Source organism: Lissotriton vulgaris, chromosome 4_1 (assembly GCF_964263255.1).
Source record: "Lissotriton vulgaris chromosome 4_1, aLisVul1.2, whole genome shotgun sequence".
In the NCBI taxonomy this organism is placed as follows: domain Eukaryota; kingdom Metazoa; phylum Chordata; class Amphibia; order Caudata; family Salamandridae; genus Lissotriton; species Lissotriton vulgaris.
This window is the reverse complement of record NC_141691.1, coordinates 1101808017-1101823567: the sequence shown is the minus strand read 5'-3', so window position 1 is coordinate 1101823567 and position 15551 is coordinate 1101808017. Positions and strand designations below refer to the sequence as shown.

Here is a 15551-nt window from a genome sequence, read left to right as displayed (position 1 = left end):
AACATATTCCCGGCTGCAGAGCAAAGGGCCCTGCCTTCCTGTCTCCATACAAGTAATTTACTGCACCCGTTACCATGGTAGGCCCATGGCCCCCGTACATTGCATGAAGAACCATATGCACGCACTAGCATTCAGTGATGGACGGCCTCTGCCCGAGAGACCTTTTACTTCAGATAATACATCCTCTAAACACAGGATACCAGATATGCTATAGGTGCAGGTCGTTCTGACATCCCAGACACCAGTCTCCTCTACTAGTGCTAAAGTCAAGCCCCCAGCTCTCCCCAGCTACACGTCTACACCGCGTCATGCTCAGTTGCGCACGCATCCGTGGCAAAGGTTTCTGCTGACCCTGCAAACTTTCTCTAAGCATCCACCCACTTGTGACGTTTCTCTGACTCATCCTGTACACGCCTACGTGTACGCCCCTTACACGCCTCCTGTTACGCACATGTGTTCTTATCTCTCTCTTTTCACCTGTTACGCCTACTGTATTCATTTCAATTGTACAGTTTTACTATATATAATGTGTGATGTTAATAAAATGTTGAATATCCCTTCCTGAACCTTAGTGGTGATGGAACCCGATGTCCAGTGTCTCGAGATACTTAATTAAAGCCCGTATGACTCAGATACCACGGACTCTGCCTCTCATTTGATTGAGCTATCCTTATTGTTATTTAATGTATAGAAAAATAGTCCCGGTAATTATATTTACCACAGGGTCCTTGTGTGCTTGGACCAGGTACTGGCGGTAATGGCCTAAAAGGAACACGGGGAAGAAAGGGAGCCCGGGGTTCGGGTCTACTGTGTGGCCTGGGATTTGCTGGTCTGGGGATGGGTACAGGTGTTCTGGTTATGCCAGCTCGAAAAGCGGGTGCCCTATGATAATCGCAGGCCAAGTCTACTGCTACAGTGGGGGTGAGGTTGGGATGTTGTTTGATCCAGGAGCGAGTGGTGGGTGGTAAGGCATCCAAAACCTGCTCTAGATAGACCTTAGCGGTCAGGTCATCTATGGTGGTCTCATGGGGAGCTAGCCACCGGGTGCCTAGATCCCGAATCCGATAGTACAAAGCCCGGGGGTTGTCCCCAGGGTTCCACCGTTCTTTCCTGAACTTGGCCCTGTAATACCCTTGATCGCAACCAAGTCTCTCGAGTATGGCTGTTTTAAATTTCATCGTAGGGTGTTCTACCAGCAGGATTTGCAGCCTGATAGGCGGCCTGTAACTCGCCAGAAAGGAGGGGAGCTATGTATTGGCTCCATCTTTCTCTGGGCCAGGAAGCCGTAGTCGCGACCCGTTCAAAGTTGGTAAAGAAGTAATGCGGGTCGTCGCCTTCTTGGAATTTTTGTAACACCGAACTCAGTACATTTGGATGGATTCTAGTGTTGGATATGGCATCAGTAAGACGCAGAATGGCTGTGTCCTGAATCTGTTGGATTGTGGTAAGGAGGGTGGCCTTCTCTTTTAGTGCATCCTGTAGGGCCTCCCTCTCTGTTTTGGGTGTTTGCAGCTGTTGCTCGAAAATAATCTGAAGGTGCCTTTGACCCACCGCTAGCTGGGTGATGATGTTTTCAACTGGGATAGGCACGGGCTGTGACATGTCGTCACTGCAAAATCCCATTTCTGACACCAAATTTGTGAGGGTTGTGGGGTAGAGAGCACAAGGCCACGGTGTATTGTCTTGTAGGACTACTTTATTTGATATAGACAGAAGTCAAAACAAGGTCTTGTGCTGCAGGGCATAGCCGTGTCCTGTCTGGTCCACAAATCCAGGATTAATTGAGGCTTCTATCTCGCCTCTCTTATGGATCCTGGAGTCTCTGAGCCTCAGAAGGGAAGATAATAAGATGGGAACCGGAATTACTATATGCTCCGTTTATATGAGTTGTGTTACCATCACTAATATGTGTGAAAGGGGGGGGGGGTTGTGTGATTTCTTTTATCTCCGGCACCTCCTGACGTGCCCGTCCTCCCGCCTCCCAATACAGCTCTACCTCCCCCCTCACACACCCCACCAGAATGCCCCCTGTAACAGAACTTGCCTTGGGCTACGGCCCGCCTCTCGGACCGCAGCGTAGGGACTCGTGGCGTCTTCTCCCTCCTTCAGCCCACCGGGTATGGAAGCGGTGTATAGAACACTGTCTTGGCTCGCCCTCTGCTTTTCCTACGTCCTTACGCCTTCCTGCTCCTTCTCGCGTCGTCTCTCTGCTCCGACCTCTTCACTCTCCACTCTTCGGACCTTTTCCACTCCGTCCTCGCTCTCCACTCTTCGGACCTCCTCCGCTCCGTCCTCGCTCTCCACTCTTCGTACCTCCACTCCGTCCTCGCTCTCCACTCTTCGTACCTCCTCATCTCCATCCTCAACTCGCCTTCCCGCTTCGGTCTCCTCCAGGTGCTCCGCTTTCTCCTCGCATTCACTGCACACCGTCCATTCTCCACCTCCGCCTCTTATCTCCGCCTTTGCTCCTTTCTCTTCCGCTTTCCGACGCGCCTCCTCCCCTTCCAGCCGCTTGAACGCTAGAGCGCCGCCACTCACTTCCAGATTCGTTAGTGGTGGCAACCAGGAAGTCCGTGTTTGCTCCCTCTCGTATGGGGTCTCCTGCTCCTCCTCCCCACACGGCCAATAAAGGGATCCATAATCTGATTACAGTCGCCCCCAAGTATAAAAAATTCATCTTTATATTGAAAAAACTTGTCGGATAGGGTAGGCCAAAAAGTGGGATCGGGTTGAGTAGGACCATATAAATTAAACACAGTGAGAGGAATATTCTTGATTATTAGTTTAACCAGAATCCATCTACCATCCGATTCAATATCTTGTGTTACAACAGAACAATTAAACTTTTTATGGCAAAGAATAATGGCCCCATTCTTCTTCGTATCTGTGGAAGATGTCAGAAAAGAGACACCCCAACTTCGCTTAAGTTGGAGGGCTTCAGCTTCAGTTTCCTGAGGTAAAACTAAGTCAGGTTTCTGCCTCAATTATTCTAAAATAGAGACTTTGCAGCCATTTAAGCGGAACAGATTTTCTGCCATGTTTCTCCTTGTTGACAATTTCCATGTGTCGGAGTTTTAAAAATTAAATGTATAAGTCGAAACCCAGATTCTGCGTCCGGGTTGTGTCACTTTATGGCACAACTCTGACGCAAAGTCTGATTTGTTAAAAGCTGTAATGTGCCCAAATGTACTAATATTAGACATGCTAAACATATGTGTGAGATCTTAAGATCTGACGTCACTTTTGTGATGTGACTTCCTTTGAGGTCATGGGTTGTGATGCCACATGCAATGTCATGCTCCGTGATATCACACACACCATGGTGTCCCTTCCATACCGCTTAACTTGGTTAGTCCCCCCCACTTCTTTTTTTAGGACTTGTGCCCTGTGAGTCACTACTTTCTGGAAGTTTGCTTTGTGACAATGCTGCGCCTGCAATCATGGCAGCCTTGGGATGAGATAAGCAGGGGTGCAATTGGTGACTTCCTTTGACATATTCCAAAAGTTGCCAGCCCCATCCAGAGCACAACAATTGGATTGCACTAGAGGAGGTTAAACACAGTGCTCCAACTGTTGATTTTATTTCGCACTGAAACATCTTTCATTACCATGAAGAAGGTGTGTACTCAGCTGACCACTCCTCACCGAAACGCGCATTGACGCCCGTGTTCAGTCACTCAGACACCGAAGAAAAGCTCTATTGTGAAATGTGTTTTTGGACTTTCATTATTATATTTTGATGTATGCATAAGATAAATGAATGAAATATTTTGAAAAGATGTTTGAATAGACCTGCAAATGCAATTTTGAGTCTGTAGACATATGTGGATGTTAAGGCATTATCCAATTCAGCCCAATGCTGTGAGGAGACATATATTGTCTTTCTCCTTGGATTTGGTGTTCTGTATGGTTGGCCATATAGAACTTTTAATAGGTTCTGATAGGAGAATGATGGTAAGGGTATGAGTGGTATGAGAGAAGTCTGTGTGAGAGTATTTAGATTGTAAGGGTATGACAGTTCTTTTTCTTTATGCATGAATGCTTAAATCATTGTTTTCAAATTATGGTTATGAGCTTTAAATAAATGAAAAAACACAGAAAATGTCAATATAATATCTTATTATGTTGTCAGATTCGATTTTTTACTCTATTTACAGAGCGTATTTTTGGAGGTGGGTTGGTCTCTGTAGGAAGGTGGATACCAGACTATGGTTACCCCAGATTTTTTGCCTTGTGTTTAGCTGGTTTTCTAATTAGTTGGCCTGGTTCCCTGCTAATCAGGGCCCCAGGCTATCTGCTCTCTCCTTAAAATGGATTCCATGTACCCTAGGTGCATAACTAAATTGGCTTGGGTCACCTTATCAGCCCCTGTACAGAGCACTATAGGTGCCCAGGGCATATGTGCATCCAAGGCCTACCAGGGGCTGCAGCATATCTTTTGACACCCCTGGCTGGCTATCCAAAATTGACACAACTGGCTGATCACTCAGCTGGGGCAAGGTGGTGTAATCACCCCTTGCTTAGATATAGTATGCCTATATCTAAACCTAACTGGACACATATATACCTATAAGTCACTCCTATGGCAGGCCTTGACAATCCTGGAGGCAGAGTGCTTGGTTTTATGTGAGATGGTGCTCTAGCATGAGCTGAGCCTGTCTGCAGCTGTCGGGACCAATTCCCTAAGCTGTTCCGGGATAATGCCGTACCATATACTAATAAGTGCATTATAATCCATCGCGGTTATATGTTAACTTTGGTTTGGCTTTATCAAAACATGTCGTGTAAGGTGTCATACGATTTGGAATACTATCCCCTCGACAGTCCTGTCGACGGGGATAGCATTCCACCCCTCTAGAGGGAGAAGACATGTTACTTTACTGAAACGCGGTTCATTTTAAAAGAGCCTCAGCATCACAAAATGGACACTTTTGCCACAGACACAAGTCTGACCTCCTGCTGCTGACCGAAATTCAGCCGAGGAGGCCTGGACAAAGGCTTTCTTGTCGCGGGGAGGTGTCACACCACCCCAGACAGGAGATAGTGGATTGTAGCAGGGAGGTTTGAAAGAAACCAGACACTGCCTGGGGAACACAATGCTTGCCCTTGCATAATCCGGTCAAACCGGTTCTGGGGCACACCAGCCCAGTCCCAGAGCGACCCTGGACAAAGGGAAAGGGGTGTAACCACCCCCTTCCTGGGTCCCACCCATAGGAGGGGACCTAGAAGGTAATCCAGCCCCCTAGATTGGTATAAGAATGGGAGCAGTGCCAACGCACTCAGATTATCCTGACTGAAACTTATGAAACAAAACTCTGGACCCTTCGACATCCTACTCGACGTAGAAGACTGAAGACTGAAGAATCTCTCTTGTGGTCAAGGAGTGACCACCCTGTGCAAACAGGCACCATCCAGCACCTCGACGTTTGCTTTGTTGCAGTTCCCGCCGGAACTCGAGCGACAGAGACCGACAAGACCAAGCGTGCCTGCCTTCCAACAGCCCGATCCACAGTCCCTGCAGAGCTGAGACCCGTGGAGACGATCGGAAGCGTGGGGCCCGCCATCTTGGAAAGTCCACGAGAAGCTGACCGTGCAGCCCACAAGTGATCCTCGAAGCTGTGCACTGGGGTCTGAGAAGCCCCAGCCCTGAGCCTCTCTTGCATCGAAGCTCACCCCTCTACACTTACAGAGTGCTGCATGGGGCCCTTCTGCATCTTTTGGCTCAACGCGTTGGCCCGGTCACTTGCCCGTTGGCTTGTGGCCCCTGTGCCGACGAACCTTGAAATCTGACTTGTGAATCTGGTTGCTCCAGACTTGCACTCGCTCCTCTGAAAAGGAGCACCCGCTCTGACCCTCCTGGTCCGAGTATTAAGCCATCTTCGAATCCTGCGTGGGTTGCGCTTGCCAAGGGTTGTTTGCTTCGATCCGGAAGCCGACACCGCCGACAGCGAGAGCCTGCGTGGGACAGCTCGTGATCCACTCCTGGACATCCTCGGTGCCCCAGAGTCCACGTGGCAGCAGAGAGAAGCTTCGCGACAGCGACCTGAAAGCGCCCGACATTGCCTGGTTCCATCTGGTTCCACCCTGGTCACTGCTGAGTGACCCAGACTCTGCCCCCTCTGCTTTCAGATCATCTTTATCTTCGATCCACCCTTGGATCACACCAGACACTTCTCATCTCTGCCTGCAGCATCTTCAGCTCCAAGCACCATCAACCAGCGTGACAAAACCCGACACTACTTCGCACCTGTGCACCCGCTTCCTGTGGGTGAGGTTACTCAGCAACGCCGGTGTTCCCACACTGGTACACACCTCTAGTGTATGCGTCTAAAGTTTCATCCTGCTAGGTTAAGCGGAAGTCCCCTTTAACTATAACTTCATAACTTTTACGCACCATTGACTTTACATTGGTGCATGCCTGTGCTTTAAGCGCTACACCCGAATCCCGCGGGCTTTTCCCGACTTCAGCATTGCTAGTCCCGACTGCTCCCAGCGATTCCCTAGACCACTGTTCGATTGGTATCTCTTATACCACTTTTTTAATATATGGTTTGCGTGGCCCCTGGGCCTCATCCATAATTGTGCAACTTTGTATGTTTAACTGTGCTTTTGTTTAAACGCTTGTGCCTCTGCACTCAAAGAGTACATAGGAGTATTCTAGTAATAAATGCATATATTTTTATAATATATACTTGTGTGGTGTCCTTTCATTTGCTATTACAGGATTGTGATTGGTAAAACAACTTGCTTAACACGACCTCTTGAGTTAAGCCTTTAAGGCTGCTTAGTCCATGATACCATTAAGATAGCTTGTCTATAAGGTTGACTTACAACCAGACACCATAAGGGATTGTTTGGACTGATACAAGGTGGTTCCAGAATTGGAAACATCATATATCAGGCCAATTTCTCACAGTCTCTCTTCTCAGTGTTCTCTCCCGCTGCTACCAATGTCATATTTTCCTCTACTAGACTTTGATATTAACAGAAAATGTAATACTTGCAAGAAAAATCTCTACAAATCTTTGCAACAAAATTGGAACTATATGTGTATACATAAACTTGAGGACATTTTCAGGTACTCACACTGGAAAGACTGTTCGCCTCTGCTCTACCAGTGATGTTAATGTAATTTTCCACAAAGTTGCGTGTGGCTGCAAAAACTCGAAGCACTTTTTCATCTGCTCCAGATACAAACTGAAATCTACCAATCATTGCCAAGCACTGCATATCATAGCCGTGGATTTGAGGCCTTGCTATTTCATGCCACGTCACCTAAACAAAAAAGAAAACCAATGAACAACTATTAATGAAGCAAAACGAAAATGGGTAAATATCTTGAAATACAGAGCACTAAAGAAAAATGCCTCATAATAATGTTTTACATATTTTGAGCTAAAACTTACTTGGTATCTTCACATCTTTACCAAGCAATAACTGTTCAGTTGAGGAATGCTTAACATATGAATGAAGAAGTAAAATTAAAGGTGGTATATAATAAGTAGAGCGTGACTAATCACCCATGAGGATATCCAGGTGCTCTTCCTAGGCACGGGGCGATTAAGGGCCAGATGTAGGTCGCACAATACCGGTCGATAACGTCCGAAATTGCTGAATTTCGGCCGTTACCGACCAGTATTGGGCTTTCCAGATGTAGGTGGCATTTTTTGTAGGATTCGGTATTTTACAGAATCGGTAATTTAAGGATTGGGTAAAATACCGAATTCTTAACATACCGGTTCGGTAAATTACCGAATCCAGGATGTAGGAAGCACTTAAGTTAGTGCATTCCTCAGTTAAGGATTCGTTATTTACCACCAACTAGAAGTTGGTGGTAAATAATGAAAACCTTTGAAAAAGCAGTTTTTTTTTGCTTTTCCAACAGTGCCATGTTGCAGACATACATGCCCTTAGGGCATGTATGTCTGCAACATGTGCACCCATACCCAATTGAGGGGTGCAACAAGGTGTCAAAGTGACACCCTGCTACTCTTCAATGTTTCCCCCTTTTACCGAATCGGTATTTACCGATTCGGTAATTGACATTCATTCCTATGGGCCTCCAGGCCCATAGGAATGAATGGCAATTACTGTATCTGTAAATACCGATTCGGTAATTACCGAACCTTACTGATTCAGTAATTTTTACAGAAAAATTGCCTACATCCCATTTACCTGTTCTTAAATACCGAATCGGTATGATTCGGTATTTAAGAGTCGGTAAACTGGGATTACCTGCATCTGGCCCTAAATGATTTGCCCAGAATCATAGGATGTTGAGCCAACTCCGAGACTCAATCCTGGATCCCCGGTTCCAAATTCTGCAGCTCTGACTATTATGCGGCACTCTAAGCCTGAACGGGTATTGTTTTGGCTTATAGTGCATGCTCGCTTGTGTGTGGACAAAGCTAAACCTTTCTGAAGAGCTATAAAAAGAGCAAAACACGTGCCAGAGGTTGCATTTATTCATTAGAGGTTGGCTTGGATTGTATTTCACCAATCTAAACCTGTAATACTGTGCCTGGAGTTGTAAGGAATATGCTACTTACCAGTATGCATCTGTTCTTGGCATAGAGGGCTGCAGAGTGGTACATTATGAATAGATCGCCATCTGGTGTTGGGCTCGGATGATTGCACTTTGTTTTTCTCTTGGAGAGTCTTTTGTATCTTGGTGACTCCTCCCTTAGTTGGTAGTGCGCATGGGCATCGGCTCCATCCTTAGATTGTTTTGCCATAGTAGGGTTAGATGGAGTAGTGTAGTAGAATACAGATAAGAATGCCCATGTAAGTGTATCTAAATAAGATAATGTTGGAACAGACACAGGTTTCCGGGGAGGCTGGGAGGGCATGTACCACTCTGCAGCCCTCTATGCCAAGAACAGATGCATACTGGTAAGTAGCATATTCCGTTCGAGGCATATGGGCTGCAGATGGTACATTATGAATAGACTATACAGCAGTTCTCTCCCTAGCGGTGGTCGCCAGTGTCTGTTGCAACTGTCTGAAATAAAGTTTTTAATACTGCTTGTCCCACTCTAGCTTGTTGTGTTGTGTGCACATCTACACAATAGTGTTTTGTGAAGGTGTGTGGTGTAAACCAGGTAGCTGCTTTGCATATGTCATCTAGTGGGATGTTTCCCAAAAATGCCATAGATGCTCCTAGTTTACGTGTAGAGTGAGCTCTAGGAGGAACAGTTAATGTTCTCTTTGCTTTTAAGTAGCATATTTGAATGCATTTTACAATCCATCTGGCAATGCCCGCCTTAGAGATGGGATTGCCTTTGTGTGTTGGAGAAAACGCAACAAATAGCTGTTTTGTCTTTCTGAAAGTTTGTGTTCTTTCTATATAGTACAATATGGCCCTTCTAACATCTAATGTATGTAGGGCTCTTTCTGCTACTGTTTGTGGTTTTGGAAAGAAAACCGGTAATTCCACTGACTGATTGATGTGGAATGCTGAAATTACTTTTGGTAAGAATTTTGGGTTTGTTCTAAGAACCACCTTATTTTGGTGTAACTGCATAAATGGTTCTTGAATTGTAAAAGCCTGCAGCTCACTTACTCTTCTAAGTGACGTGATAGCTATGAGGAAGGCCACCTTCCATGTGAGGAATTGTATTTCACACCTATGCATAGGTTCAAAGGGTGGCCCCATTAGTCTGGTAAGTGCTATGTTGAGATTCCAGACTGGGGAAGGTGGTCTTCTTGGTGGAATGACTCTTTTGAGTCCTTCCATGAAAGCTTTAATTGCTGGTACTTTAAACAGGGAAAGATGTTGCCTGTTTTGTAGGTACGCCGCTATAGCTGCGAGATGAACTCTTATAGAGGTATATGCTAAGTTACATTGCTGCAAGTGTAGTAAATAGCAAATGATTTGTTTAGTGGATGCGTCCAGAGGGTTGATTTGCTTACTGTTACAGTGTATAGCAAACCTTTTCCATTTTGCTGCGTAGCATGCTCTGGTGGTAGGACGTCTTGCTTGTTTAATGATTTCCATACATTCTGGTGGTAGATCTAAATATCCAAACTCTATGATCACAGGAGCCAGATCGCTAGGTTCAGTTGTTTGGGATCTGGGTGCATTATTTCTCCATGGTTCTGTGTAAGATGCATGGGTAATAATCTTAGCTTTTGATGTGGTACTTGTGAGAGTTGTAGCAGTGTGGTGAACCACGGCTGCCTTGCCCACGTGGGTGCCACTAGTATCATTTTCATTGAGTGTTGTTGCAGCTTCCGAACCAGTAACGGAATTAGTGGTAGAGGAGGGAACGCGTAAGCAAATTTGTTGGACCAATTTATCCATAGTGCATTGCCCTGGGACCGTTGGTGTGGGTACCTGGATGCGAAGTTTTTGCATTTTGCGTTCTGATGATTGGCAAACAGATCTATCTCTGGTTGCCCCCATTTTTGGAAGAATGGCTGCAGTATTTGGTCGTGCAGCTCCCATTCGTGTACTTGTTCTGACTGTCTGCTTAGGATGTCTGCTATCTGATTTTGAACTCCTGGTAGGTGTTCTGCTAACAGATAGATCTTTTGAGGAATGGCCCATCTCCAAATGTCCTGTGCTAGTTTGGATAGTTGGAGAGAGTGTGTCCCCCCCTGTTTTTGAATATAATACATTGCAGTCATGTTGTCTGTTCTGATCAGGACTGCCTTGCCTGTTATTTGCATTTGGAAAGCTTTTAGTGCTAGAAACACTGCTAATAGTTCTAGGTAGTTGATGTGCAGTTTCTTTTGCTGCACACTCCACTTCCCCTGCATTGTGTATTTGTCCATATGCGCTCCCCATCCTGAGAGCGATGCGTCCGCTGTTATTATTACTTGTGGAATTGGCTCTAGGAACGACCGTCCCTTGGAAATGTTTTCTGTGTTCCACCACTTCAGAGAGCGGTACGTCCGGTCGTTTACCAACACCAGATCTGTAATCTGACCTTGAGCCTGATTCCACTGTGTCGCTAGACACTCCTGTAGTGGACGCATTTGTAGTCTGGCATGTGGTATTAGCAGTATGCATGAGGACATCATGCCTAATAGTTGCATAAACACTCGTGCTGGTAGTGAGTGTTGTGGTTGAAATCTTTGTATTAACCCGACCATTGTTTGTATCCTGACTGGGTTGGGGTATGCTATTGCCTTTTCTGTGTCTATTGTAGCCCCCAGGTATTGCTGAATCTGGTTTGGTTGCAGGTGCGATTTTTTGTAGTTCACCGTGAACCCTAGGTGGTGCAGCAATTGAATTGTCTTCTGTGTGTTGTGAAGACATTCTTCCTTTGACTTGGCCTTTATTAGCCAATCGTCCAAGTATGGGAAGACATGTATTTGTTGTCTTCTTAGGTGTGCTGCCACCACAGCTAGACATTTTGTGAAAACTCTTGGTGCTGTTGTGACACCGAACGGAAGGACTTTGAACTGATAGTGTTGTCCTTCTAATACAAACCTTAGGTATTTTCTGTGGGCTTTGTGAATTGGGATATGAAAGTAAGCGTCTTTTAGATCCAGTGTAGAAAGAAAGTCCCCTTTCTTCAGTAAAGGGAGTACTTGTTGGAGCGTGACCATGTGGAAATGCTCCGAATTTATGTAAGCATTGAGAGGTCTGAGGTCTAATATTGGTCTTAGGGACCCGTCCTTTTTGGGGATCAGGAAGTATAGAGAGTATACTCCTGTTCCTTGTTGATCTTTTGGGACCTTCTCTATTGCATGCTTTTGTAGAAGTGCTAGAACTTCTTCTCTTAACAATGTCAGATGATCTTGACTCATTGGACGCTGTTTGGGGGGGATGTTTGGTGGGGTAGCTGTGAGCTCCAGGCAATAACCATGTTGGATAATTGGTCTCACCCACTTGTCTGATGTGATGTTTTCCCAGACAGGTAGGAACTGTGATAGACGTCCCCCGACCGGTGTTATGTGGTCTGGGGGGAGTTCTATGAAGTCACTGTTTTGGTGTTGAGGCGTTGCGGTTGTTATTATTTCCGCGGCCTCTACCCTTGTTGTTGTTACCTCTGTAACTGCCTCTTGAATTACCTCTGGATGATGTTGGTGTGAAAGAGGTGGATTGCTGATTTGTTCCTGTATTCTTTGAGCCCCCTCTATAGGTGGATCTACGAAAGGAACCTCTATGTGTTGGCTGTTGCAATGCTCCCATTGACTTAGCCGTTTCTGTATCTTTCTTCATTTTTTCTAAGGTCTCATCTGTGCTTGAACCAAACAGTGTCTTTTGATCAAATGGTTTGTTCAGTAGGGCCGTTTGTACTTCCTGTTTGAATCCTGAGATTCTAAGCCATGCATGTCTTCTTAGCATGACACTGGTGTTGATAGATCTTGCTGCAGTGTCTGCTGCGTCTAGGGCGCACTTAATGGAAGTATTAGTTATTATTTTACCTTCCTGTATTAATTGATCTGCCTTTTTCTGATGTTCTTTGGGGAGATGTGTGATAAGTTTTCTAAGTCATCATAATGTGCCCTGTCATAACGTGCGAGTAGTGCTTGTGTATTGGCTATACGCCAGCTATTCGCTGCCTGTGATGCTACTCTTTTGCCTGATGCATCTATTAACTTTGACTCTTTATCAGGTGGAGGAGCCTCTTCTGTAGATAATGAGTTTGCTCTTTTACGAGCGTTTGAGACCACCAGCGAGTCTAGAGGTACATGCCCTTTAATAAATATTGGGTCCTTTGGAGCCGCCTTATATTTTTTATCAATTCTTGGGTTTAACACCCTAGCCCTCACTGGGTTTTCGAATATTTCCTCTGTGTGACTGAGAAGACCCTTCAACATAGGAAGAGTACCTGATGTTCTTTGTGCATTAGGTAGAGTCTCTAACAAGAAATCCTCTATTTGAGGTTCTGTATGCATATCTAGTTTATGATATTTTGCTGCCCTATTAATGAGCTGCACAAAACCTGTGTTATCATCAGGTGGTGAAGGCTTTGAGGGATATAGCTCTGGGTCGTTGTCCTCATCTGACCCTACATCATAATTTTCCCATGGGTCCTCCTCATCTGGGATAGTTTCGTCATCCCCTTGAGGTTCTCCCTCCCCTAGATCACTGTCTACATCTGACTGAGGTGTAGCTGGTCTTGGTGTGGAAGGTGTAGGAATATTTGGCCTATTGTGAGGAATAGGAGAAGAGGGTGTGACTTTAGGTCGAGGAGAAGCTGGAGGAGTTATATTTGTCCCCATTGTTCTCTTTTTTGAAGGAAGAGGTTTATCTTCTGTCTGTTCACTCTTTCTCTTCTTCGTGACCACTTTTCCAGTTTGCGGATCAATAAACAAGATCTTTTGTTTGGGATCTGTCTGTTGCTCCTGAATCGGTACCGAAGGTCCTGGTTCCGAGAGGTGCTTTTGTTTTCGATCGTCAGATTTTGTTGTTTTCGGCACCGAATGTCTACTCGATTCCGACTTTCTGGGTATCGAGTGTATCTTGGACGATAAATCATATTTATGTTTCGACATGGAATGTTTCGATACCGAGCTTTCCCTTGTATGTAGCCTCGGTGCCGAAGTCGATGTCGCCCTTTTCTCGGATCCGACATGGTGGGAGTCCGAGTGTTTCGGTTTCAGTTTCAGTTTCGTTGCCGGGCCCGAGGGCGGGGCGTCGGAAACTTTTTTCTGCGGTTTGACCGGGCCCGAAGGCGGGGTCGTTACCGCACGGGGTCGGTTTTTCGGTAAGGGGACGTCGTCACTCAAGGTTTGTTGCTCGATGAGTTCTTCAACCTCCGACTGGTCCCCTTCCGACCCCGACTGATCCTCTTCTTCCTCGATTTGCTCGTCTCCGAACAGCTCCGGGATCGCCTCCGCCTGCATTCTGGAAACCTCGTGTCTTCGAGCTCAACGATTTCTAATCGTTAGCTTAGAGGAGAATGCTGCACAGGCTTCGCAGTCCCTGGATTCGTGTTCAGGCGATAGACAGAGGTTGCACACCTCGTGTAGGTCCTTGTGTGGGAACTTAGCACCACACGTTGGACATTTTTTGAATGGAGTCCTTTCCATGGACTCCGGGCTTGACTGCGTCGAGAAAGGCCTCCTGTTCTTCGACGTAGATCCAAGTTTCTCTTCGATTTTGAATTTGCAACGCGTCGGAATGGAAATGAAACGCGTTCGATAACAATACCGTCGAATTGGAAAGGGAATACGCGCCGATAAATCACTTTCTTCTGAAGCTGATCTGGAGCGTCTCGATCCTCATCCGAACCCGATGGCGGAAAAAAACAATCTAAGGATGGAGCCGATGCCCATGCGCACTACCAACTAAGGGAGGAGTCACCAAGATACAAAAGACTCTCCAAGAGAAAAACAAAGTGCAATCATCTGAGCCCAACACCAGATGGCGATCTATTCATAATGTACCATCTGCAGCCCATATGCCTCGAACAAGGCTCTTGTCATTTTACAGATCGGCGTAGGTGGCACTGTGCCAATCCTTTGCCGAAAGGTTTTGCTATAGAAATGGCAAAATACTTTGTCCCTTTCAGGCTCTGCATAAATGGTACTTTGCTAATCCTATGCTTAAAAGCCAAAACTTCAATACCGCAACACTGCTACGCGTTTCGACACCGTGGTGTCTTGATCACGCCATGTTCTGCAGTATATACCACCGTGTATACATAGAGTTGACACCATAACAAACATGGAAGAGGGGTTGTATTCCCATTCAATATTTGCCCGCCATATTGGAGTGGTCAAGTAAACATATGTACACCCTGCTACCAGTGTTTCAGCAGGCCTTTTAAGGAAACATTTACAATAAACATTATCAAAAAACATTTTCATTTATGTTTTAAATGTCACGGTGTACCTAATTACGTATTAAATACATCTTCCTATTTACTTGGACCCGGTATATAACTAGTTTAACACATTTTCTACGGGGGTGCACGGATGTCATAGACTTGTACTAATAAAGCATCCCAGTACCGACCTCCCAGTGTTCATAGTATTAGACCCTCAACCGTAACATTCTAATATGGTTTGAGCTCATGCGATGCATTTAGTCATTTGTTTGGTCACATACTATTCATTTATGCATTTTTGTAATACTCTGCACCAACCGACACGGGATGTTTTCAGTGGTTCTAGCCGGTTTTCGACGCACCAACCAACACTGGATGTTTTCCATGGAGAACCAGTATACGTGTGGATTGTTATATATATATATAATATCAGAGGGTGACATGATATCGTCACCCTCTGAGGAAGAAGGCAGCCGCCTTCGAAACGCGTCAGGGAACTTTTGACGAAACAGGATTGAAATGAACTCTCCCAATACATTAAGCTATCCAAGCTTTTTGTGTGTGAATAAAGCCTTGCTTAAGCAGCCCCGCGAGTGTGGCATGTGTTCTTTGACACGCGAGCTTCCATTGTAGGATGGTCCCATCACCTTCCCAGCCGCACCCGCCACGAAGAGTGCTAGCGCCTTGATGGGTAAACGGAGCGTCGCAGGGCTACTGCAATGCGCCAAGCACCGCCAGGAACCGTCGAGGGAAGAGTCCCTAAAGGGCAAGCATACAGCCTGTTGGAATGACGGTATTCACCGATTTTCTGCTCATAGACTA

The 15551-nt window shown here is 45.8% G+C and overlaps 1 protein-coding gene across 6 annotated transcripts in view; it reads right to left on the bottom strand.

The window, feature by feature from the left end:
• Positions 1-15551, bottom strand: part of ELP2 (elongator acetyltransferase complex subunit 2) — a 1268509-nt gene that overhangs the window by 545394 nt on the left and 707564 nt on the right. For all 6 annotated transcript variants that reach the window (XM_086965323.1, XM_086965328.1, XM_086965324.1 and 3 more), the window contains exon 14: positions 7087-7275. In XM_086965323.1, the coding sequence (XP_086821449.1) occupies positions 7087-7275 (189 nt within the window). The remainder of the gene's footprint in view (positions 1-7086; positions 7276-15551) is intronic.